A 26,415-nucleotide genomic window follows, 5' to 3' on the forward strand; every position below is an offset into this window, starting at 1 on the left:
CTGCTGACCAATCCCATGGCTCCTGCTCAGCTGCAGTCTCAGTTCTGCCTCTTGCAGCTTTCCCAGCCCCTCTGGTTTCATGGATCCCCACACTTTGAGCTGTTTGATTTTCCAGCACCAGCCTCATTCCATGGCTGTGGCAGTGGGAAGGTGTCCCTTGTGACAATGGGAAGGTGACAATGGGGAGATGTTCCTTATGGCAGTGGGAAGGTGACAATGGGAAGGTGTCTCTTGTGACAGTGGGAAGGTGGCAGTGGGAAGGTGTCCCTTGTGACAATGGGAAGGTGTCCCTTGTGACAGTGGGAAGGTGTCCCTTGTGACAGTGGGAAGGTGTCCCTTGTGACAATGGGAAGGTGTCCCTTGTGACAGTGGGAAGGTGACAGTGGGAAGGTGTCCCTTGTGGCAATGGGAATGTGACAGTGGGAAGGTGTCCCTTATGGCAATGGGAAGGTGACAATGGGAAGGTGTCCCTTATGGCAGTGGGAAGGTGACAGTGGGAAGGTGTCCCTTTGTGACAATGGGAAGGTGTCCCTTGTGGCAATGGGAAGGTGACAGTGGGAAGGTGTCCCTTATGGCAATGGGAAGGTGACAATGGGAAGGTGTCCCTTGTGACAATGGGAAGGTGTCCCTTGTGACAATGGGAAGGTGTCCCTTGTGACAGTGGGAAGGTGACAATGGGAAGATGTCCCTTGTGACAATGGGAAGGTGCCACCAGCTCACAAGCCAGCAGCAGACACAGAACTCAGTGTTCCAGCTCACTTTCTGGGTGTTTTGGTTCTGTTTGTCCTTTTCTACTTTTTAGATGATTTTCCTGCTGACCAATCCCATGGCTCCTGCTCAGCTGCAGTCTCAGTTCTGCCTCTTGCAGCTTTCCCAGCCCCTCTGGTTTCATGGATCCCCACACTTTGAGCTGTTTGATTTTCCAGCATCAGCCTCATTCCATGGCTGTGGCAATGGGAAGGTGTCCCTTGAGGGTGACAATGGGAAGGTGTCCCTTATGGCAATGGGAAGGTGACAGTGGGAAGGTGTCCCTTGTGACAATGGGAAGGTGACAATGGGAAGGTGACAATGGGGAGATGTTCCTTATGGCAGTGGGAAGGTGACAATGGGAAGGTGTCCCTTATGGCAGTGGGAAGGTGTCCCTTGTGGCAGTGGGAAGGTGTCCCTTGTGACAATGGGAAGGTGTCCCTTATGGCAGTGGGAAGGTGACAATGAGAAGGTGTCCCTTGTGACAATGGGAAGGTGTCCCTTGTGACAATGGGAAGGTGTCCCTTATGGCAGTGGGAAGGTGTCCCTTATGGCAGTGGGAAGGTGACAGTGGGAAGGTGTCCCTAGTGACAATGGGAAGGTGTCCCTTATGGCAGTGGGAAGGTGACAATGGGAAGGTGTCCCTAGTGACAATGGGAAGGTGTCCCTTGTGACAGTGGGAAGGTGACAATGGGAAGGTGTCCCTAGTGACAGTGGGAAGGTGTCCCTAGTGACAATGGGAAGGTGTCCCTTGTGACAGTGGGAAGGTGACAATGGGAAGGTGTCCCTAGTGACAATGGGAAGATGTCCCTTGTGACAATGGGAAGGTGCCACCAGCTCACAAGCCAGCAGCAGACACAGAACTCAGTGTTCCAGCTCACTTTCTGGGTGTTTTGGTTCTGTTTGTCCTTTTCTACTTTTTAGATAATTTTCCTGCTGACCAATCCCATGGCTCCTGCTCAGCTGCAGTCTCAGTTCTGCCTCTTGCAGCTTTCCCAGCCCCTCTGGTTTCATGGATCCCCACACAGCAGATCCCTCTGGCAGTGGTTGCTGTGCCCCAGCCCCGAGTGGAGAGCCCAGTGCTGGGACAAGGATGTCCCTGGCCCTGTGCCCAGCCCAGCCAGGCTGCCCTGCCCTCCCCAGCCCCCCTGGCTGCCCTGACTGCCTCTTCTGCTCCCTCCTCGAGCAGTGTGGCATTCCTTAAGGAAAGGCTGGAGGCTAAATTGCCAAGATGCTGGCCAGGTGAGAGCTGCAGAGCCTTTCCCAGTGCTGTGAGCAGTCTAGAGCTCCAGCCCTGCACCAGTAGCTGCACTCTGGGCTGCTCCCAGCCCAGCTTGGGGCTGGTTCCCTCCAGCTCCTGCCTCCCTGAGGATTCCCCCTCTCCCAGAGCTGCCTTGGTGCTGTGCAGGGAGGGGTTGGTCTGAGTCCCTGCAGTGTAAATCCTGCTCTGCTTTCCTTGGGGCAGTTGCACTCAAATGGAAAGAAGCCAGGGGTCAGTCCTGCTGCTGCTCAGTTCAGAGCTGGAGTGGGTTCTCAGGAGCTCATCCCCTTCTCCAAACAGATGGCTTGGCTCATCAGAGCCCAGGGACAGGGCTGGCCATGGTCCACTGCTTGGCCTCTTCCTTCCCAGCAGATCATGGTCTGTTCCTTTTCTACACTTCACTGCCTTTCCCTTCCCAACCTGGAATTTCCTTTCCCTTCCCAACCCATCCCTGCCTTCCCTTCCCTGATCCATCACTGCCTTTCCTGATCCATCACTGCCTTTCTCTCCTGACCCATCCCTGCCTTTCCTTTCCTGATCCATCACTGCCTTTCCTTCCCAACCCATCACTGCCTTTCCTTCCCAACCCATCACTGCCTTTCCTGACCCATCACTACCTTTCCTGATCCATCACTGCCTTTCCTTCCCAACCCATCACTGCCTTTCCTTCCCAACCCATCACTGCCTTTCCTGACCCATCACTGCCTTTCCTTCCTGATCCATCACTGCCTTTCCTTTCCCTCCTGATCCATCACTGCCTTTCCTGACCCATCACTGCCTTTCCCTCCTGACCCATCACTGCCTTTCCTTCCCACACTGCCATTTCCTTCTTCCCCACCTGTCATTGCCTTCCCTTCCCAGCTTGGCACTGCTTTTTCCCTCCTGATCCATCACTGCCTTTCCCTCCTGATCCATCACTGCCTTTTCCTTCCCAGCCTGGAATTTCCTTCCCCTTCCCAGCCCATCCCTGCTTTTCCCTTCCTACCTGGCATTTCCTCCTTCCAACCCATCACTGCTTTCTCTTCCCAGCCTGGCACTGCCTTTTCCCCCCTGATCCATTACTCTCCCTTCCCATCTGGCATTTCCTTCTCTTTCCCAGCCCATCCCTGCCTTTGCCTCCTGATCCATCACTGCTTTCTCTTCCCAATCCATAGCACTGCCTTTCCTTCCCAGCCTGGTATTCCTTCCCCTTCCCAGCCTGGCATTCCTTCCCCTTCCCAGCCTGGCACTGCTTTTCCCTTCCCAGCCCATCCCTGCTTTTCCTTCCTGCTCCATCCCATGCCCATCCCATGCCCATCCCATGCCCATCCCATCCCATCCCATCCCATCCCATCCCATCCCATCCCATCCCATCCCATTCCCATGCCATCCCATGCCCATCCCATCCTATCCCATGCCCATCCCATCCCATGCCCAGGGGCTGTAGGGTGCAGGGGCAGCTGGGCAGGTGCCAGGGGCTGGAGGATGCTCAGGGCAGGACCCCGGGAGCACACAGGGGGGATGGCCCTGGGAACGTCCTGGGGGGACAGGGACAGTGGGACAGGGACAGTGGGACAGGGACATGGGGACAGGGCTGGGCAGCTCCTGCAGGGACAGTGGGGACAGGGACAGTGGGGCAGGGACAGTGGGACAGGGACAGTGGGACAGGGACATGGGGACAGGGCTGGGAAGCTCCTGCGGGGACAGTGGGGACAGGGACAGTGGGGACAGGGCTGGACAGCTCCTGCAGGGACAGGGACATGGGGACAGGGACAGTGGGGACAGGGCTGGACAGCTCCTGCAGGGACAGGGACATGGGGACAGGGACAGTGGGACAGGGACAGTGGGACAGGGCTGGGCAGCTCCTGCAGGGACAGGGACAGTGGGGACAGGGACAGTGGGGACAGGGACATGGGGACAGGGCTGGGCAGCTCCATCAGGGACAGGGACAGTGGGGACAGGGACATGGGGACAGGGCTGGACAGCTCCTGCAGGGACAGGGACATGGGGACAGGGACATGGGGACAGGGACAGGGACATGGGGACAGGGACATGGGGACAGGGCTGGACAGCTCCTGCAGGGACAGGGACAGTGGGGACAGGGACATGGGGACAGGGCTGGACAGCTCCTGCAGGGACAGGGACATGGGGACAGGGACATGGGGACAGGGACAGTGGGACAGGGACAAGGGGACAGGGACAGGGACATGGGGAAAGGGACATGGGGACAGGGCTGGACAGTTCCTGCAGAGACAAACACATGGGGACAGGGACAGGGACAAGGGGACAGGGACATGGGGACAGGGACAGGGACATGGGGACAGGGACAGCTGCCCGGCCACTGCTGGCACAGCTCAGAGGCACTGCTGTGTGCTGCCAGCTTTGATTAAATGCAAACCCAGTGCCCTGACAAGCCAAGGATGGGGACATGGGCCCTGCTGGCCCAAGGACAGCTCTGGGACAGCAGCCACTGACCTGTGCAGGGATTGCTGTCCCAGGGACATCCTGGGGACAAAAGGGACCCGCTGGGCTTTGTGTGAGGGACACGAGGCCTTTGGGCTGCAGTGGCACCACTGAAAGGACAGCAATAGCAATAATCCCCTGGTGAGAGGGGAGGGGGCTTGGGCAGGGGGCTCTGCTGGAGCCCAGCTCCGAGCAGGAGCTGCTGCAGCCCCCAGGGGTCATTTCTGGGGTGCCCAGGGCTGGGTGGGTTTGGTTTGGGTTTGAGGGAGTCAGCACCTGCAGCAGCAGCAGCACCCACAAACCAACAGGGGAGAGACCCCAGGAGAGCTGAGCTCTGCTGCAGCCGAGGAAATGGAGACTGGAAATGTTCCTAACTGGGGGGTCAACAATTCTTGGCCAAAGGTTCCAGGGAAAACAAGGCTTGGAAGGGGAAAAGCCCCCAGCTGTGCTGTCTGAGGGAGGGAGGAGAGACAAAAGTGGGGAGGAGGAATGCAAACAATGAGTTGGGGGCTGTTGGGGGGGTTGGCACAGGGGCAGCGAGGGGCAGTGAGCTGTGGTGAGGGAGGGGCTGGGAAGGGAATGGAGCCCCAGGAGGGGCTGGGGGAGCTGGGAAGGGGCTCAGCCTGGAAAAAAGGAGGCTCAGGGGGGACCTTGTGGCTCTGCACAGCTCCCTGACAGGAGGGGACAGCCAGGGGGGATCAGGCTCTGCTGCCAGGGAACAGGGACAGGACAAGGGGAAATGGCCTCAGGCTGGGCCAGGGCAGGCTCAGGTTGGACATCAGGAGGAATTTGTGCATGTGAAGGGTGGTCAGGCCTTGGCAGGGGCTGCCCAGGGAGGTTTGGAGTGCCCATCCCTGCAGGTGTCACCTGGATGTGGCACTGAGTGTCCTGGGCTGGGGACAAGGTGGGGATGGGGCACAGGTTGGGCTGGGAAGAATTTTCCTTTTTTCCTTTTTTCCTTTTTTCCTTTTTTTCCTTTTTTCCTTTTTTCCTTTTTTCCTTTTTTCCTTTTTTCCTTTTTTCCTTTTTTCCTTTTTTCCTTTTTTTTTCCTTTTTTTCTTTCCCTTTCCCAGGACTCTGTGTGTGGCAGGCAGTCTCCTGGCTCTGGGAGGGTACTTCCATGCAGATGAGGTTTGGGTTTAGGTGTCAGCTCAGAGGCTGCCCTTTCCTGGGCTGACAGAGTGTGGGGTGGGGAATGATGGCACCTGCTGGCCAGGTGTGCTTGGTAGAGCTCAGGTGGGGTTGGCATGGGTCACTTTTTCTGGGAGGAATCCTTCCAAGTGCTCCAGCACCTCTGGGGGGGTTGGGATAGGACTCCAGACTCACCTAATGCAAATTTCTGACATCAAATCTTTGATTTTAAAGTGTAATGGAGGTGGCACAGCTGCCCCATGGCAGGGCTGGGTGGGACATTGGGAATTGGGAATTGTGCCCTGGCACAGGGTGCCCACCCTGAATCCCTGGCAGTGCCCAGGGCCAGGCTGGACACTGGCACACCCTGGGACAGTGGCAGTGTCCCTGCCATGGCAGGGGTGGCACTGGGGGGGCTCTGAGCTCCCTCCCCACCCAGCCCAGCTGGGATCCTGGGATCCCAAGGTGCTGCTGCCTGCCAGGGCTCCGGGCTGGGCTTCTGATTCTCAGCACACAAATCCTGTGGGCTGCAGATCTGGGGGGTGCAAGGGAAAAACTGAGCTCTGGGGAGATCCTGGAGCCCCTGGCAGGGCCTGAAGGGGCTCCAGGAGAGCTGAGAGGGACTGGGGACAAGGGACAGAGGGACAGGAGCCAGGGAATGGCTCCCAGTGCCAGAGGGCAGGGCTGGGTGGGATCTTGGGAACGAGGAATTGTTCCCTGGCAGGGTGGGCAGGCCCTGGCACAGGTGCCCACCCTGGATCCCTGGCAGTGCCCAAGGCTGGGATGGACACTGGGGCTGGGAGCACCTGGGACAGTGGCAGTGTCCCTGCCGTGGCAGGAAGAACCTCTGGGCTTCGTTTTTCCAGGAGTGGTTTTTCCACTGTTCCGCTGCAGAGCTGGGACAGGATCTGGGAGCTGGGACAGGATCTGGGAGCAGGAGCAGGATCTGGGAGCTGGGACAGGATCTGGGACAGGATCTGGGAGCAGGGACAGGATCTGGGAGCTGGGACAGGATCTGGGACAGGATCTGGGAGCAGGGACAGGATCTGGGAGCTGGGACAGGATCTGGGAGCAGGGACAGGATCTGGGAGCTGGGACAGGATCTGGGAGCAGATGGGTCTTCAGGGTGCCCTCCAGCCCAGCCCTGTCTGGTTCTGGTTCTGGTTCTGGTTCTGGTTCTGGTTCTGGTTCTGGTTCTGGTTCTGGTTCTGGTATTAGCACTCCTTGAGACTGGGCTGTGGACAGACCCCCAGAGCTCCCGGAGCTGGGGGAGCTGGCTGGGATTTGGGATTTCACTGCTGCTCTCTGTGTGCCAGAGGCTGCAATTCACAGTGCAGGAATCTCTCACAGAGGCACTTTGGAACCAGGGTTAATTCAGGGGAAGGAATCCTCCCTGTGAGCCTGGGGGCACAGAATTCCCAGAGTGATCCCTGGCAGTGCCCAAGGCCGGGCTGGGCAGTGCAGGGGTGGCAGTGGATGGGTTCAGAATATTCCCCCCAAATCCCAGCTTTTCCACTGCCCTTGGAGTCTGTACATTTCTCCTGATGATTATTGGGTGTAGAAGATGAGGTTTTGTACTTTATGCTAATTTATTTTAAATTAGCTGCTCCCTGGCAGTGCCCAAGGCCGGGCTGGGCCAGTGCAGGGGTGGCAGTGGGTGTGTTCAGGAGAATATTCCCCCCAAATCCCAGCTTTTCCACTGCCCTTGGTGTGGACACGTTTCTCCTGATGATTATTGTGTGTAGAAGACGAAGTTTTGTACTTTTATGTTAATTTATTTTAAATTACCTGATCCCTGGCAGTGCCCAAGGCCGGGCTGGGGCACTGGGAGGAATCCCTGCCCATGGCACTGGGTGTGCTCAGGAGAATATTCCCCCCAAATCCCAGCTTTCCCACTCCCCTTGGTGTGGGCACCTTTCTCCTGATGATTATTGGGTGTAGAAGATGAAGTTTTGTACTTTTATGTTAATTTATTTTAATTTACCTGATCCCAAGGCTGGGCTGGGCCATGCAGGGTCCCTTATAGTTTTTGTTAATTTATTTTCAATGAGCTGATTCAGGGGCAGGATGGAGTGGCACAGAAACAGGAGGTGGTCAGGGTGGACTCGCTGCCCTGGGGGTCATTTCCAGGCTGTTTGTTCACTCTGTGATCCTCTCTTTGTTCCTTTGTTTGTTTGTTTGATTTTAAAGAACTCCTCCCAGGCAGATGGGGGTGTTCCCTCCTCCCTCCAGCAGAGCCACACCGGGAACAGTTGGAAAACATTTGTGAGAAATGGAAATTTAAAAAGCAGGAAAATTAAAATTTAAACTAAAAAAAAAAAAAATTTTAAAATTGAAAAGCATTTTAAAAAATAAATAATTAAATAAATAAAAATAAAAATAAAAATAAAAATAAAAATAAAAATAAAAATAAAAATAAAATTTATTATTATTATTACTACTACTACTACTAATAATAATACATATTTTGAGGCAGTTGCTGCGAAAACTCAAAAAGCAGGAAAATTAAAACTAAAAAAATATTGAAAAAATAGAAAATTAAAATAATAAGGCATAGGTTGAGGCAGTTGCTGGGAAAACTTAAAAAGCAGGAAAATTAAAACTAAAAATAAAAAAAAGAATAAATAATTGGAAAAATAATTAACAGTAATTAGAAGACATTTTGAGGCAGTTGCAAAAAAAATTGAAAAATAATTTTAAAAATTATAATAATGAGACATATTTTGAGGCAGCTGCTGTGAAAACTTAAAAAGCAGGAAAATTAAAACCAAAAAATATTGAAAAAATAGAAAATAATAATAATAGTAAGACGTATTTTGAGGCAGCCTCTGCAAAAACTTAAAAAGCAGGAAAATTAAAACTAAAACTAAAAAAAAAATTGAAAAAATAATTGAAAAAATAATTAATCATAAGAAGAAGACATTTTGCGGCAGTTGCAAAAAAATTGAAAAATAATTTTTAAAATAATAAAAAATAATAATAAGACATATTTGGAGGCAGCTGCTGCGAAAACTGAAAAAGCAGGAAAATTAAAACTAAAATTAACAAATAAAAATATTGAAAAAATAACTAAAAAAATAAGAAATAATGATAAGAAGAAGTCATATTTGGAGGCAGCTGCTGCGAAAACTGAAAAAGCAGGAAAATTAAAACTAAAACTAACACCCAAAAAATTAAAACGAATTGAAAAAATAAAAAATAATGATAGTAATAAGAAGCCATCTTTTGAGGCAGTTGCTGTAAACAACTCAGAAGCAGGAACATTAAAGCCAAAACCAAACCCCGGTGGAACAGACGGTTGCAGAGGCAGCGAACGGCCCCCGTGAGCCCCGGCTGGGGCCGGCTGCCCGGAGCGCGCTCCCGCGGCGGCCCCGTTGCCATGGAGACGGCGGGAGCGCGCATCCCTGGGATGGAGCCGGGCCGGGATGAGCGGCGGCGGCGGCGGCGGGCAGCGGGCGGTGCAGGTGCGTGGCCCGGGCCCGGCCTCGGCACGGCTCCGGGGCCGCGCCCGTTCCTCCCGGCCGGGCTCGGCCCGGGACAGCGGCGGGACCGGCCCGGGAGCGGCTCCGGAGCGGGGGCAGCGCTCGGGGCCGGCTAGGGTGGGCTGTGAGCCGGGTAGGGTCGGCTCTGAACCGGGTAGGGTCGGCTGTGAGCTGTGTAGGGTCGGCTCTGAGCTGTGTAGGGTCGGCTCTGAGCTGTGTAGGGTCGGCTGTGAGCCGGGTAGGGTCGGCTCTGAACCGGGTAGGGTGGGCTGTGAGCTGTGTAGGGTCGGCTCTGAGCCTTGTAGGGTGGGCTGTGAGCTGTGTAGGGTCGGCTCTGAGCCGGGTAGGGTCGGCTCTGAACCGGGTAGGGTCGGCTGTGAGCCGGGTAGGGTCGGCTGTGAGCCGTGTAGGGTCGGCTCTGAACCGGGTAGGGTGGGCTGTGAACCGTGTAGGGTCGGCTGTGAGCCGAGTAGGGTCGGCTGTGAGCCCAGGTAGGGTCGGCTCTGAACCGTGTAGGGTCGGCTGTGAGCCGGGTAGGGTCGGCTCTGAACCGGGTAGGGTGGGCTGTGAGCCGGGTAGGGTCGGCTGTGAGCTGTGTAGGGTCGGCTGTGAGCCGGGTAGGGTCGGCTGTGAGCTGTGTAGGGTCGGCTCTGAACCTTGTAGGGTCGGCTGTGAGCCGGGTAGGGTCGGCTCTGAGCTGTGTAGGGTCGGCTCTGAACCTTGTAGGGTCGGCTGTGAGCCGGGTAGGGTCGGCTGTGAGCCGGGTAGGGTCGGCTCTGAACCGGGTAGGGTCGGCTGTGAGCTGTGTAGGGTCGGCTCCGAGCTGTGTAGGGTCGGCTGTGAGCCGGCTAGGGTCGGCTGTGAGCTGTGTAGGGTCGGCTCTGAACCTTGTAGGGTCGGCTGTGAGCCGGGTAGGGTCGGCTCTGAACCGTGTAGGGTCGGCTGTGAGCCGGCTAGGGTCGGCTGTGAGCTGTGTAGGGTCGGCTGTGAGCCGGGTAGGGTCGGCTGTGAGCCGGGTAGGGTCGGCTCTGAACCTTGTAGGGTCAGCTCCGAGATCTTTGTAGGGTCGGCTCTGAGATCTTTGTGGGATCGGCTCCCTGAGCTTTGTAGGGTCGGCTCCGAGGGATGCAGGAGGATCACCCCGGACAGGAATGCAGGAACAGCTTGGAGGGACGGAGGAGCCATCGGGAAAGGGATGGAGGGGCTGGGGGAGGGATGGGGGAGCTGCTCGGACAGGGGTGACCTCGGGGTATGTTTGGGATGGTCTCGGGGTGTTTTTGGGGTGTGCTCTGTGTGAGCTCGGGGTATGTTTGGGGTGAGCTCAGGTGGTTTTGGGATGTTCTCGGGGTGTTCTCAGGCTGTTCTCGGGGTGTTCTCAGGCAGTTCTCGGGGTGAACTTGGGGTGAGCTCGAGGTGTGCTCAGGGCATGTTTGGGGTGTTTTTGGGGTGTGCTCGGGGTATGTTTGGAGTGTACTCAGGGTGTTTTTGGGGTGTTTTCGGGTGTTTTTGGGGTATGCTCGAGGTATGTTTGGGGTGTTTTTGGGCTGTTCTCGGGCTGATCTCGGGGTCTCTGTCCGGACAGACCAGCACAGGAAACACCCCAAACGTTCCCTTTCCCCGTTCCCCAGCTCCGAGCAGGGCAGGGCAGGGCAGAGCCCCCTCCCCTCCCCAGGGTGGGCAGAGCCCCCTCCCCGGCTCGGAGCAGGGCAGAGCCCCCTCCCCTCCCGGGTGGATGTGGAGCTGTGGGTCCGTCCCAGGGGGAGCAGGCTCCGATTTCCCGGCCCGGCCTGCGGAGGGGATGGAGGCACGCTGAGCTCGGGCCGGGGGCTGCTGCTGCATTTCCAGATGTTCCATTTCCAGCTGCTCCATTTCCAGCTGCTCCATTTCCAGCTGCTCCATTTCCCTCTGCTCCATTTCCAGCTGTTCCATTTCCAGCTGTTCCATTTCCCCCTGCTCCATTTCCAGCTGTTCCATTTCCAGCTGTTCCATTTCCAGCTGTTCCATTTCCCTCTGTTCCATTTCCAGCTGTTCCATTTCCCTCTGCTCCATTTCCAGCTGTTCCATTTCCAGCTGTTCCATTTCCCTCTGCTCCATTTCCAGCTGTTCCATTTCCAGCTGCTCCATTTCCAGCTGTTCCATTTCCAGCTGTTCCATTTCCCTCTGTTCCATTTCCAGCTGCTGCATTTCCAGCTGTTCCATTTCCCTCTGCTCCATTTCCCTCTGTTCCATTTCCAGCTGCTCCATTTCCAGCTGCTCCATTTCCCTCTGCTCCATTTCCAGCTGCTCCATTTCCAGCTGTTCCATTTCCCTCTGCTCCATTTCCAGCTGCTCCATTTCCAGCTGTTCCATTTCCAGCTGTTCCATTTCCAGCTGTTCCATTTCCCTCTGTTCCATTTCCAGCTGCTCCATTTCCAGCTGTTCCATTTCCCTCTGTTCCATTTCCCTCTGCTCCATTTCCAGCTGCTCCATTTCCCTCTGTTCCATTTCCAGCTGCTCCATTTCCCTCTGCTCCATTTCCAGCTGCTCCATTTCCCTCTGTTCCATTTCCAGCTGCTCCATTTCCAGCTGCTCCATTTCCAGCTGCTCCATTTCCAGCTGTTCCATTTCCAGCTGTTCCATTTCCCTCTGCTCCATTTCCCTCTGCTCCATTTCCAGCTGTTCCATTTCCAGCTGCTCCATTTCCCTCTGCTCCATTTCCAGCTGCTCCATTTCCCTCTGCTCCATTTCCAGCTGTTCCATTTCCAGCTGTTCCATTTCCAGCTGCTCCCTGCCCTGCTGGGATGAGGCACTCACGGGAACTGGCCATGAGATAAAGTCCGGCAGGGGTTTGGTGATCAAAGGGCTCAGGAACTCAGCAATCCGTGCAGTAACTCCTTTTGATCATGGGCAGGTGTTCCAGGAGTCCTCAGGGACTGATTTTCCTCAGTTCTCATCTGTTAAACCCCAATTAGCTGTTTAGATTCTCGGGTTTGTGATTGTTCTTTAACTTCTCTTCAATTCACTTCTGACCCCCCGAACAGAATCACCTTCAACTCTCCTTAAAATGGCCACAAACCCTGTGAAATTAACACTGAACTTTGTCATTCCTGCTGCCAAACCCCCGGATTTGCAGATTTCCAGAGGACAGAGATCATTCCCTGAGCCTCGTGCCCAGGCACATGGAGCAGGCAGGTGGAGAGGTGCTGTCAGGTCCCAGCACCTTTGAAATGTTTCCCTTTGGCAAAATCCCAGGCTGCTATTTCTGGATGAGACGTCTTTGACCTACATTGTTGGTGGATCAGAAGCTGTTTGTGATTTTTCTCTGCCTCCTTCTGTCGGGATGGCTTTGGGCTGAGTGGCACCAGGAGCACAGGGCACGGGAAAAAGCAGCTCTGTGGGGGCACCTGGGGAGCTCAGAGCTGAGCTGGGCACCAGCCCAGGTGTGCCCAGGTGGGCAGGAGGCAGCAGGGGTGGCAGCAGGGCCAGGGCAGTGCCTGTCCCTGTGCTGGCACTGCTGGGGCACCTCCAGTGCTGGGGGCAGCTCTGGGCCCCTCCTGCCAGGAGAGACCTGGAGGGGCTGGAGCGTGTCCAGGGAATGGAGCTGGGAAGGGAATGGAGCCCCAGGAGGGGCTGAGGGAGCTGGAAAAGGGCTCAGCCTGGAGAAAAGGAGGCTCAGGTGGGACCTTGTGGCTCTGCACAACTCCCTGACAGGAGGGGACAGCCAGGGGGGTCAGGCTCTGCTCCCAGGGAACAGGGACAGGACAAGGGGAAATGGCCTCAGGCTGGGCCAGGGCAGGCTCAGGTTGGACATCAGGAGGAATTTGTGCATGGAAAGGGTGGTCAGGCCTTGGCAGGGGCTGCCCAGGGAGGTTTGGAGTGCCCATCCCTGCAGGTGTCACCTGGATGTGGCACTGAGTGCCCTGGGCTGGGGACAAGGTGGGGATGGGGCACAGCTGGACTGGATGGGCTGGGAGGGATTTTCCAGCCTCAGGGACTCTGGGATTTCTGGGACTGTCCAGGGAAGCAGAACCACTTCTCACTCCCAGGCCCCTGCTGAACAAAGTTCAGGGCTTGGCTGCTTCCAGCTGTGGAACAGAGCAGGGATCAATCTGCCCAATTCCCACATTCCCACATTCCCATATTTCAGTTTCAGTTTTCCTGGAAGTTCCTCCCAGGATTTTCCCATATTCCCAGATTCTGCCCCATTCCCACACTCCCACATTCCCATATTATTTCCACGCTCCCAATTCCCACATTCCCTTTATTCCATATTCCCACATTCCCAAACTCCCATATTCCAATATTCCCATATTCCCACACTCCCACACTCTCACATTCCCTCATTCCCATATTATTCCCACATTCCCATTTCAGTTTCCCTGGAAGTCTCCCCCAGGATTTGCCCTGGGATGAGGTGATGAGCTCCAGCTGATCCCCCCAGTTTTTCTCCCATTTTTAGGGAGCTGCTGCTGCCTCAGCCTGCCCGTGGGCCTGTCTGCCCTGGCTGCTCCCCCTGCAGCAGGCTGGCTGCTGTTTTCAACAATCCCTGATTTTCCCTTGCCAATTCCTGACTTTTTCTTACCAATCTCTGATTTTCCCTTCCCAGTCCCTGATTTTCCCTTCCCAGTCCCTGATTTTCCCTTCCCAATCCCCAATTTTCCCTTCCCAATCCCTGATATTTCCTCACCCGTCCCTGATTTTTCCCTTCCCCATCCCTGTTTTATTTTCCCTTACCCATCCCTGATTTTCCCTTACCCATCTCTGAATTTTCCCTTCCCAATCCCTGATTTTTTTTTCCCTTTCCAATCCCTGATTTCTTTTTCCCTTCCCAATCCCTGATTCTTTTTTCCCTTCCCAATCCCTGTTATTTTTTTCCCTTCCCAGTCCCTGATTTTTTTTCCCTTCCCAATCCTTGATTTTTTCCTTCCCAATCCCTGATTTTTTTTTTCCCTTCCCAATCCCTGATTTTCCCTTACCCATCTCTGATTTTTCCCTTCCAAATCCCTGATTATTTTTTCCCTTCCCAATCCCTGTTATTTTTTTCCCTTCCCAATCCCTGATTTCTTTTTCCCTTCCCAATCCCTGATTTTTTCCCTTCCCAGTCCCTGTTATTTCCCTTCCCTATATATATAATCCCTCCTTGGCAGCTGAATCCAGAATATTTCTCACCTAAATCTCCATTCCAGCAGTAAAAATCCCGATTTCAGTTCTTCTGGGTGTTTCCAGGCTGTTTTGTCCTGGCTCTCAGGAGTGTCCCAGGGGGACAAGCCCAGTCCTGTCCCTTTTCTGTGCCCTTTGGGTGAATTTTTGGTGTTGGCTGTGCTGCAGGCTCACCCAGCTCCTCCTGCTCCAGGGCTCCTGCCCCTGCTGATTTCATCAATCATTCCTTTCCTGTCCTGGTGGTTGTGTTATCAATGAGAAACTTGACCAGGCCAATATCCTAGCAGCAATCAATTTATTAATTAATGTGGTAAAGTATGAGCAGCACAGCTCTGCTGCAGTGGGGGCACTTTCCCTCCCACTGCACTCCCATGGTTGGGGCTCACAGGTATTTATAGGGGCACTCAGGAGCTTTCTCTGCAGTTTCTATTCCAATTGTTACTCATCAGCAGTTTCTATTCCAGTTTCTACATCACAATTCTATGCACTATTGTGATTTAGCTTTTCTCAGGATGGGTCCCAAAAAGGAGTTTCCCCAGATTGGGGTGGTGGTGTCTGGGATGCTGGTCCTGGTTTCCATGAGAATAGAGACCAATCCCATCTGGTGAAGTCCAGCTCCCCAGATGGTTATCAGTGAGAAACTTGACTATGCCAATATTCTAGAAGCAATCAATTTATTAATTAGTGTGGTAAAGTATGAGCAGCACAGCTCTGGGTGCAGTGGGGGCACTTTCCCTCCCACTGCACTCCCATGGTTGGGGCTCACAGGTGTTTATAGGGGTACTCAGGAGCTTTCTCTGCAGTTTCTACTCCAATTGTTACTCATCAGCAGTTTCTATTCCAGTTTTTACATCACAATTCTATGCACTATTGTGATTTAGCTTTTCTCAGGATGGGTCCCAAAAAGGAGGAACCCCCAGATGGTTGTAGTTGTTTCTGAAATATTGGTCCTGGTTTCTGCAGGAATAGAGACCAATCCCATCTGGTGGAGTCCAGCTCCCCAGATGGTTATAAATAAGAAACTTGACCAGGCCAATATTCTAGCAGCAATCAATTTATTAATTAATGTGGTAAGGTATGAGCAGCACAGTGCTGGTGCAGTGGGGGCACTTTCCCTCCAACTGCACTCCCATGGTTGGGGCTCACAGGTGTTTATAGGGGTACTCAGGAGCTTTCTCTGCAGTTTCTACTCCAGTTTTTACTCATCAGCAGTTTCTACTCCAGTTTCTACATCACAATTCTATGCACTATTGTGATTTAGCTTTTCTCAGGATGTGTCCCAAGAAGGAGGAACCCCCAGATTGGGGTGGTGGTGTCTGGGATGTTGGTCCTGGTTTCCATGAGAATAGAGACCAATCCCATCTGGTGAAGTCCAGCTCCCCAGATGGTTATCAATAAGAAGCTTGACTATGCCAATATTTGAGCAGCAATCAATTTATTAATTAATGTGGTAAAGTATGAGCAGCACAGCTCTGGGTGCAGTGGGGGCACTTTCCCTCCAACTGCACTCCCATGGTTGGGGCTCACAGGTGTTTATAGGGGTACTCAGGAGCTTTCTCTGCAGTTTCTACTCCAGTTTTTACATCACAATTCTATGCACTATTGTGATTTAGCTTTTCTCAGGATGGGTCCCAAAAAGGAGGAACCCCCCCCCAGATGGTTGTAGTTGTTTCTGAAATATTGGTCCTGGTTTCTGCAGGAATAGAGACCAATCCCATCTGGTGAAGTCCAGCTCCCCAGATGTGGCTCCACCTTTTCATTACAATGACCACAAATCTCACATCAGTGATGTCCAGCTTCCCTTGGTCAAAACCACAAATCCTTGAGATGATGCTCACCTTCCTTTCTCAAGCAGTTTTTCTCTGTTTTGTAAAGGTGTGAGATAAGCACATTTCCTTTATAGATATCCCAAAGCTAGAGTTTCAAGGATACAAGCAATATCCTAAAATTATCCTTCAAAAGTTTATTATTGCAGCACTCTTTAGGGCCTGGCTACAAGCAAAGAGCAACATCCTTAAGGCTTTAATTGAAATGCTCCTAAATCAGCCAAGGTTAATTACAAACCAAAGAGAGGCTCAGAGGCCTCCTGCCATGCTTCCCTTTCCTCAGGTATTACCAGAATTCACAGCTGTGCCACTGTCACCCTGTTTGTGATGGCCATATCACCATCTTTGGGATATGGCCATCACAAATACACCCATGGTCTGTGTGTGCCTGACCCCAAACCCAGCTCTGGGTGTCACAGCTGTCCCACTGTCACCCTCCACACATCACAGTCACAAATACACCCATGGCCTGTGTGTGCCTGACCCCAAACCCAGCTCTGGGTGTCACTGCTGTGCCACTGTCACCCTCCACACATCACAATCACAAATACACCCATGGCCTGTGTGTGCCTGACCCCAAACCCAGCTCTGGGTGTCACAGCTGTGCCACTGTCACCCTCCACACATCACAGTCACAAATACACCCATGGTCTGTGTGTGCCTGCCCCCAAACCCAGCTCTGGGTGTCACAGCTGTGCCATTGTCACCCTCCACACATCACAGTCACAAATACACCCATGGCCTGTGTGTGCCTGACCCCAAACCCAGCTCTGGGTGTCACTGCTGTCCCACTGTCACCCTCCACACATCACAGTCACAAATACACCCATGGCCTGTGTGTGCCTGACCCCAAACCCAGCTCTGGGTGTCACAGCTGTGCCATTGTCACCCTCCACACATCACAGTCACAAATACACCCATACACCCGTGTGTGCCTGGCCCCAAACCCAGCTCTGGGTGTCACAGCTGTGCCATTGTCACCCTCCACACGTGTCACAGTCACAAATACACCCATGGCCTGTGTGTGCCTGGCCCCAAACCCAGCTCTGGGTGTCACTGCTGTGCCACTGTCACCCTCCACACATCACAGTCACAAATACACCCATGGCCTGTGTGTGCCTGGCCCCAAACCCAGCTCTGGGTGTCACTGCTGTGCCACTGTCACCCTCCACACATCACAGTCACAAATACACCCATGGTCTGTGTGTGCCTGACCCCAAACCCAGCTCTGGGTGTCACAGCTGTGCCACTGTCACCCTCCACACGTGTCACAATCACAAATACACCCATGGCCTGTGTGTGCCTGACCCCAAACCCAGCTCTGGGTGTCACAGCTGTGCCACTGTCACCCTCCACACTCATCACAGTCACAAATACACCCATGGCCTGTGTGTGCCTGACCCCAAACCCAGCTCTGGGTGTCACAGCTGTGCCACTGTCACCCTCCACACACATCACAGTCACAAATACACCCATGGCCTGTGTGTGCCTGGCCCCAAACCCAGCTCTGGGTGTCACAGCTGTGCCATTGTCACCCTCCACACTCATCACAGTCACAAATACACCCATGGTCTGTGTGTGCCTGACCCCAAACCCAGCTCTGGGTGTCACAGCTGTGCCACTGTCACCCTCCACACGTGTCACAGTCACAAATACACCCATGGCCTGTGTGTGCCTGGCCCCAAACCCAGCTCTGGGTGTCACAGCTGTGCCACTGTCACCCTCCACACTCATCACAATCACAAATACACCCATGGTCTGTGTGTGCCTGACCCCAAACCCAGCTCTGGGTGTCACAGCAGGCACGGGCCCATCCCCACAGGGGTTCTCCAGAGACATTCCCCAGGAAGGAGCAGTCCCAGGAAGTCCCCAGGGCTGGCAGAGCCTTTGTGGGCTGTGTGCAATCCCAGAGCTGCTTCAGCTGGGAAGGACCCCCAGGTCAGGAGTGCAGCCTTTGCTCCTCAGCCCGGAGTGCTGGGCTCTGCTGGTGGCAGGTCTGCTCTCTGACAGGATCCCTCTTTATCCTGGGCTGTTTCCTTCTGTATTTCCTGCTCTCTTGGGGTCCCTGGCACTGCTGGGCTGATTATTTTTGTATTTCCTGCTCTCTGGCAGGATCCCTGTTCATCCTGGATTATTTCCTTTTGTATTTCCTGCTCTCTGGCAGGATCCCTGTCTGTTTCCTTTTGTATTTCCTGCTCTCTGACAGGATCCCTGTCTGTGCTGGATTATTTCCTTTTGTATTTCCTGCTCTCTCTCAGGATCCCTGTCTGTGCTGGATTATTTCCTTTTGTATTTCCTGCTCTCTGACAGGATCCCTGTTCATCCTGGGTTGTTTCCTTTTGTATTTCCTGCTCTCTGACAGGATCCCTGTTCATCCTGGGTTGTTTCCTTTTGTATTTCCTCCTCTCTCAGGATCCCTGTCTGTGCTGGATTATTTCCTTTTGTATTTCCTGCTCTCTGACAGGATCCCTGTTCATCCTGGGTTGTTTCCCTGTTGGTTTTCCTGCTCTCTGGCAGGATTGCTGTCCATGTTAGGCTGTTTCCTTTTTTTCTCCTCTCTCTCAGGGTCCCTGGCAGTGCTGGGCTGTCCCTGGTGGTTTCTCTGCCCTCTCACAGGCTCCCTGTCCATGCTGGGTTCTTTCCTTGTTGGTTTTCCTGCCCTCTGACAGGCTCCCTGTGTGGTTTGGGTGGTTTTCTCCTCCCTGACAGGATCCCTGTCCATGCTGGGCTGTTTCCTTGTGTATTTCCTGCTCTCTGAAACAGTCCCTGTCTGTTCTGGGTTATTTCCTGGTGGTTTTTCTCTCTCTCACAGTCTCCCTGTGTGTTCTGGGTTATTTCTGCATTGTTTCTCTGCTCTCTGACACAGTCCCTGTCTGTTCTGGGTTATTTCCCTGCGTGTTCTGGGTTGTTTCCTGGTGGTTTTTCTCTCTTACACAGTCTCCCTGTCAGTGTTGGGTTGTTTTTCTCTCCCTCACAGTCCCTGTGTGTTCTGGGTTGTTCCCAGGTGTTTTTCCCCTCTCTGACCCAGTCCCTGTGTGTTCTGGGTTGTTCCCAGGTGTTTCCCCCCTCTCTCACAGTCCCTGTCTGTTCTGGGTTGTTCCCAGGTGGTTTTCCCCCCTCTCACAGTCCCTGTGTGTTCTGGGTTGTTCTGGGTTGTTTTTCCCCTCTCTGACCCAGCCCCTGTGTGTTCTGGGTTATTTCTGGGTTCGTTTTCCACTCTCTCACTCATCCCCTGTGTGTTCTGGGTTGTTCCCAGGTGTTTTTCCCCTCTCTGACCCCGTCCCTGTCTGTTCTGGGTTGTTCCCAGGTGGTTTTCCCCCCTCTCACAGCCCCTGTCTGTTCTGGGTTGTTCCCAGGTTGTTTTTCCCCTCTCTGACCCAGCCCCTGTGTGTTCTGGGTTGTTCCCAGGTGGTTTTCCCCCCTCTCACAGCCCCTGTGTGTTCTGGGTTGTTCTGGGTTGTTTTTCCTCTCTCTGACCCCGTCCCTGTGTGTTCTGGGTTATTTCTGGGTTGGTTTTCCCCCCTCTCACAGTCCCTGTCTGTTCTGGGTTGTTCCCAGGTGTTTTTCCCCTCTCTCTCACAGTCCCTGTGTGTTCTGGGTTGTTTCTGGGTTGTTTTTCCCCTCTCTGACCCCGTCCCTGTGTGTTCTGGGTTGTTCCCATGTATTTCCCCCCTCTCTCACAGCCCCTGTGTGTTCTGGGTTGTTTTTCCCCCCTCTCACAGCCCCTGTCTGTTCTGGGTTGTTCCCAGGTGTTTTTCCCCTCTCTGACCCAGTCCCTGTGTGTTCTGGGTTATTTCTGGGTTGTTTTCCCCCCCCCCCTCACAGTCCCTGTGTGTTCTGGGTTATTTCTGGGTTGTTTTTCCCCCCTCTGACCCAGTCCCTGTGTGTTCTGGGTTATTTCTGGGTTGTTTTTCCCCTCTCTCACAGTCCCTGTCTGTTCTAGGTTGTTCCCAGGTGGTTTTCCCCCCTCTCACAGTCCCTGTGTGTTCTGGGTTGTTCTGGGTTGTTTTTCCCCTCTCTGACCCAGCCCCTGTGTGTTCTGGGTTATTTCTGGGTTCGTTTTCCACTCTCTCACTCATCCCCTGTGTGTTCTGGGTTGTTCCCAGGTGTTTTTCCCCTCTCTGACCCCGTCCCTGTCTGTTCTGGGTTGTTCCCAGGTGTTTTTCCCCTCTCTCACAGTCCCTGTCTGTTCTGGGTTGTTCCCAGGTGGTTTTCCCCCCTCTCACAGTCCCTGTGTGTTCTGGGTTGTTCTGGGTTGTTTTTCCCCTCTCTGACCCAGCCCCTGTGTGTTCTGGGTTATTTCTGGGTTCGTTTTCCACTCTCTCACTCATCCCCTGTGTGTTCTGGGTTGTTCCCAGGTGTTTTTCCCCTCTCTCTCACAGTCCCTGTGTGTTCTGGGTTGTTCCCAGGTATTTCCCCCCTCTCTCTGACCCCGTCCCTGTGTGTTCTGGGTTGTTCTGGGTTGTTTTTCCCCCCTCTCTCACAGTCCCTGTGTGTTCTGGGTTGTTCTGGGTGGCTTTTCCCCTCTCTGACCCCGTCCCTGTGTGTTCTGGGTTGTTCCCATGTATTTCCCCCCTCTCTCACAGTCCCTGTGTGTTCTGGGTTGTTCCCAGGTGTTTTTCCCCTCTCTGACCCAGTCCCTGTGTGTTCTGGGTTATTTCTGGATGGTTTTTCCCCTCTCTGACCCCGTCCCTGTGTGTTCTGGGTTATTTCTGTGTGTTTTTCCCCTCTCTGACCCCGTCCCTGTGTGTTCTGGGTTATTTCTGTGTGTTTTTCCCCTCTCTGACCCCGTCCCTGTGTGTTCTGGGTTATTTCTGTGTGTTTTTCCCCTCTCTGACCCCGTCCCTGTCTGTTCTGGGTTGTTCCCAGGTGTTTCCCCTCTCTGACCCCGTCCCCGTGTGTTGCAGCCCCCCCAGGCCCGTGGCTAACATGAACGAGGCCCTGCTGACCCGCGTGTCCTCGGGAGCGCCCACGCCCACCAAAAGGTACCAGGGCCTCACCTGGGCACGGGGCTGGGCAGGGACGGGGGTGCCAGGGGGGACAGGGGTGCCAGCTGGGCATGGACAGGGGTGCCAGGTGTGCCAGGGGTGCCAGGGGTGCCAGGTGTGCCAGGGGTTCCAGGTGTGCCGGGGATGCCAGGGGGTGGCAGCTGTACCAGGGGTGCCAGGTGTGCCAGCTGTGCCAGGTGTACCCAGTTGTGCCAGGTGTGCCCAGGAATGCCAGGGGGTGCCAGGTGTGCCAGCGGTGCCAGATGTGCCAGGGGATGCCAGCTGTGCCAGGTGTGCCAGTGGTGCCAGGGGGTGCCAGCTGTGCCAGGTGTGCCAGCTGGGCATGGACAGGGGGTGCCAGCTGTGCCAGGTGTGCCAGCTGGCAGGGACACGGGGTGCCAAGTGTGCCCGCTGGGCAGGGGGGTGCCAGCTGTGCCAGCTGTGCTGGCAGGATGCCCTGCAGGAGGTGCCCTCTCCGGGGTCTCTCCTGCCCGAGCCGGTGCCACCCGGCTGTGCCAGGGAGCTCCTGAGCAGGTTCTGCCTGTCCCCAGCTGGGCTCGTGTGCCAGGAGCTGCTCTGGGCCACCTCCCAGGTGTCCCTGTCCCTGTGCCACCTCCCGGGTGTGCCAGCCCTGTCCCTGTCCCTGTCCCTGTCCCCATGCTACCTCCCAGGTGTGCCAGCCTGTCCCTGTCCCTGTCACCTCCCGGGTGTGCCAGCCCTGTCCCTGTCCCTGTCCCTGTGCCAACTCCTGGGTGTGCCAGCCCTGTCCCTGTCCCTATCCCTGTCCCTGTGCCACCTCCCGGGTGTGCCAGCCTGTCCCTGTCCCCTCCCAGGCGTGCCAGCCCTGTCCCTGTCCCTGTCCCTGTCACCTCCCGGGCGTGCCAGCCCTGTCCCTGTCCCTGTCCCGGTGCCACCTCCCGGGTGTGCCAGCCCTGTCCCTGTCCCTGTCCCTGTCACCTCCCGGGCGTGCCAGCCCTGTCCCTGTCCCTGTCCCTGTGCCACCTCCCGGGCGTGCCAGCCCTGTCCCTGTTCCTGTCCCTGTCCCTGTCCCTGTCCCCTCCCAGGTGACCCTGGGGGTGGCAGTGGTGCCCAGGGAATTCATCTGGGGGCAGGGAGGAGCAGGCTGGGCACGGCAGAGCTGGGTAATAAATTAAATAAAAATAAATAAAATCAATATTAAATGCAAATATATAAATAAATCTAGTATAAATATATTAAATAAATAAATAAATAAATAAATAAATTAATTAATAAATAAATAAATATTCTTGCCAAGCAGGGAGGAGCAGGCTGGGCTTGGCACAGCTGGGTAATAAATAAATAGAAATAAATAAAAATAAATAGAAGTAAATGCAAACAAATACAAATAAATACATAAATGCAATACAAATAGATAACTATTACATTATAAATAAATAAATAAATATTCTTGCCAAGCAGGCTGGGCTTGGCACAGCTGGGTAATAAATAAAAAGAAATAAATATCAATAAATATGAAAATTAAATATATAAATAAATATAATATAAATATATTTTATAAATAAATAAATAAATGTTCCTGTTGAGCAGCGAGGAGCAGGCTGGGCTTGGTGCAGCTGGGTCATAAATAAATAGAAATAAATAAAAATAAATATGAACAAATGACAATAAATATATAAATAAATACAATACAAATAAATAAATATCATAATATAAATAAATAAATAAATATTCTTGCCAAGCAGCAAGCTGCAGGTTGTGCTTGGCAGAGCTGAGTAATAAATTAAATAAATATAAACATAAATAAATATAAATAAACATTATAGATATAATAATATATTATTATATATTATATATTATATATTATAATATATTATATATTATAATAGTATATATTATACATTATATATAATATATTATATATAATATATTATATATTATAATATATTATATATGATAATAGTATATATTATATATTATATAATATATATTATATATTCTGGAATCCTGGAATCCTGGGGTTCTGGGGTTCTGGAATTCTGGGGTTCTGGGACCCCGGGGCTCTGGGTGCCCGGGCTCCCTGCCTGGGCCATTTCCAGGCCCCCTCGGTGGCCCCCGGGCCAGCCCGGGCAGGCAGCAGCCAATTAACTGATTGGAGTTAATTGATTTGATTGGAATGAATTGATTGGAATTAATAATGATGGGAATTAATGGATCTGAAACCCCTCCAGGCACGGATCTCTCCCCTCCTGCTGCGGTCCCTGACCCTCTGTCCCTGTCTGTCCATCCCTCTGTCCCTCTGTCCCCTGTCTGTGAGTCCCTCTGTCCCTCTGTCCATCCTTCCGTCCCTGTCCGTCCGTCTGGAAAATCCCTTTTATTTCCTGGAAAATCCTTTTTATTTCCTGGAAAATCCCTCTGCTCCTGGAAAATCCCTCTGCTCCTGGGAAATCCCTCTTCTGGAAAATCCCTTTTATTCCCTGGAAAATCCCTTTTATTCCCTGGAAAATCCCTTTTATTCCCTGGAAAATCCCTCTGCTCCTGGAAAATCCCTTTTATTCCCTGGAAAATCCCTTTTATTCCCTGGAAAACCCCTTTTATTCCCTGGAAAACACCTTTTATTCCCTGGAAAACCCCTCTGCTCCTGGAAAATCCCTCTTCTGGAAAATCCCTTTTATTCCCTGGAAAATCCCTCTTCTCTCTGGAAAATCCCTTTTATTCCCTGGAAAATCCCTTTTTCTCTCTGGAAAATCCCCTCTGCTCCTGGAAAACCCCTTTTATTCCCTGGAAAATCCCATTTATTCCCTGGAAAATCCCTCTTCTCCTGGAAAACCCCTCTGCTCCTGGAAAATCCCTTTTATTCCCTGAAAATTCCCTCTTCTGGAAAATTCCTTTTATTCCCTGGAAAATCCCTTTTTTTCCCTGGAAAATCCCATTTATTCCCTGAAAAACCCCTCTGCTCCTGGGAAACCCCTTTTATTCCCTGGAAAATCCCTCTTCTCTCTGGAAAATCCCTTTTATTCCCTGGAAAATCTCTCTGCTCCTGGAAAATCCCTCTGCTCCTGGGAAACCCCTTTTATTCCCTGGAAAATCCCTTTTATTCCCTGGAAAACCCCTTTTATTCCCTGGAAAACCCCTCTGCTCCTGGAAAATCCCTCTTCTGGAAAATCCCTTTTATTCCCTGGAAAATCCCTCTTCTCTCTGGAAAATCCCTTTTATTCCCTGGAAAATCCCTTTTCTCTCTGGAAAATCTCTCTTCTCCTGGAAAATCCCTCTTCTGGAAAATTCCTTTTACTCCCTGGAAAACCCCTCTTCTCCTGGAAAATCCCTTTTATTCCCTGAAAATTCCCTCTTCTGGAAAATTCCTTTTATTCCCTGGAAAATCCCTTTTTTTCCCTGGAAAATCCCTCTTCTCCTGGAAAATTCCTTTTACTCCCTGGAAAACCCCTCTTCTCCTGGAAAATCCCTTTTATTCCCTGAAAAATCCCTCTTCTGGAAAATTCCTTTTATTCCCTGGAAAACCCCTTTTATTCCCTGGAAAATCCCTTTTATTCCCTGGAAAATCCCTTTTATTCCCTGAAAAACCCCTCTGCTCCTGGAAAACCCCTTTTATTCCCTGGGAAATCTCTCTGCTCCTGGAAAATCCCTCTTCTGGAAAATCCCTTTTATTCCCTGGAAAATCCTTTTTATTCCCTGGAAAACCCCTCTGCTCCTGGAAACCCCTTTTATTCCCTGGAAAATCCCTCTGCTCCTGGAAAATCCCTCTGCTCCTGGAAACCCCTTTTATTCCCTGGAAAACCCCTTTTATTCCCTGGAAAATCCCTTTTATTCCCTGGAAAACCCCTTTTATTCCCTGGAAAATCCCTTTTATTCCCTGGAAAATCCCATTTATTCCCTGGAAAATCCCTCTGCTCCTGGAAAATCCCTCTTCTGGAAACCCCTTTTATTCCCTGGAAAACCCCTTTTATTCCCTGGAAAATCCCTTTTATTCCCTGGAAAATCCCTTTTTTTCCCTGGAAAATCTCTCTTCTCCTGGAAAATCCCTCTTCTGGAAAATTCCTTTTACTCCCTGGAAAGTCCCTCTTCTCCTCCAAAATCCCTCTGCTCCTGGAAAATCCCTCTTCTCCTGGAAAATCCCTTTTTTTTCCCTGGAAAATCCCTTTTCTCTCTGGAAAATCCCTTTTTTTCCCTGGAAAATCCCTTTTCTCCCTGAAAAAAACCATAAAAATCCCCATTTTTTCTGCCCCTCCCTGGGGTTTGACTCCATCCCTGAGGTCCTGCTGCAGGAAGCTGTCAGGATAGCACAGAACCAGTGATTTACCTGTTAACAGTTATTTATTAATAAATTTATAACTTTATTCATTATTATATGGTATTTATAAATAACTTTATTCATTATTATATTGTATTTATAAATAACTTTATTCATTATTATATTGTATTTATAAATAACTTTGTACTTTTATATATAATATAATATAATATAATATAATATAATATAATATAATATAATATAATATAATATAATATAATATAATATAATATAATATAATATAATATAATATAATATAATACATTATATTTATAAATAACTTCTAAAAACATTTTAAAACCCCATTTTTTCTGCATTTTCCTGGGGTTTGGCTCCATCCCTGAGTCCTGCTGCAGGAAGCTGTCAGGACAGCACAGAAATACAGTTATTTACCTGTTAACAGTGATTTATAAATAAATTTATAGCTTTTTATATTATTAACTGCATAACTTTATATATTATTATATTGTATATCTAAACAACTATATAATTTATATATTATTATATTGTATTTATGAATCACTTTATGACTTTATATATTGTTATATTGTGTTTATGAATAACTTTATAACTATATATTATTAACTTTATAACTTTATCTATTGTTATATTGTATTTCTAAATAACTTTAAACTTTATCTATTATTATATTATGTTTCTAAATAACTTTATAACTTTATATATTATTATATTGTATTTCTAAATAACTTTATAACTTTATTTTTATATTGTATTTCTAAATAACTTTATAACTTTATCTATTATTATATTATATTTCTAAATAACTTTATCTATTATTTTATTATATTTCTAAATAACTTTATCTATTATTAATATAATATATTTCTAAATAACTTTATAACTTTATCTATTATTATATTATATTTCAAAATAACTTTATAACTTTATCTATTATTATATTATATTTCTAAATGACTTTATAACTTTATCTATTATTATATTATATTTCTAAATAACTTTATAACTTTATCTATTATTATATTACATTTCTAAATAACTTTATAACTTTATCTATTATTATATTATATTTATAAATAACTTTATAACTTTATATATTATTATATCGTATTTCTAAATAACTTTATAACTT

The 26,415-nt window shown here is 51.0% G+C and overlaps 1 protein-coding gene across 8 annotated transcripts in view; it reads left to right on the forward strand.

Annotated features, from left to right (window-relative positions):
• DTNB (dystrobrevin beta) overlaps positions 1-26,415 on the forward strand; it is a 237,789-nt gene that overhangs the window by 65,456 nt on the left and 145,918 nt on the right. For all 8 annotated transcript variants that reach the window (XM_059843204.1, XM_059843205.1, XM_059843207.1 and 5 more), the window contains one exon: positions 20,936-21,013. In XM_059843204.1, the coding sequence (XP_059699187.1) occupies positions 20,936-21,013 (78 nt within the window). The remainder of the gene's footprint in view (positions 1-20,935; positions 21,014-26,415) is intronic.

This window comes from Haemorhous mexicanus, chromosome 3, assembly GCF_027477595.1.
Source record: "Haemorhous mexicanus isolate bHaeMex1 chromosome 3, bHaeMex1.pri, whole genome shotgun sequence".
In the NCBI taxonomy this organism is placed as follows: domain Eukaryota; kingdom Metazoa; phylum Chordata; class Aves; order Passeriformes; family Fringillidae; genus Haemorhous; species Haemorhous mexicanus.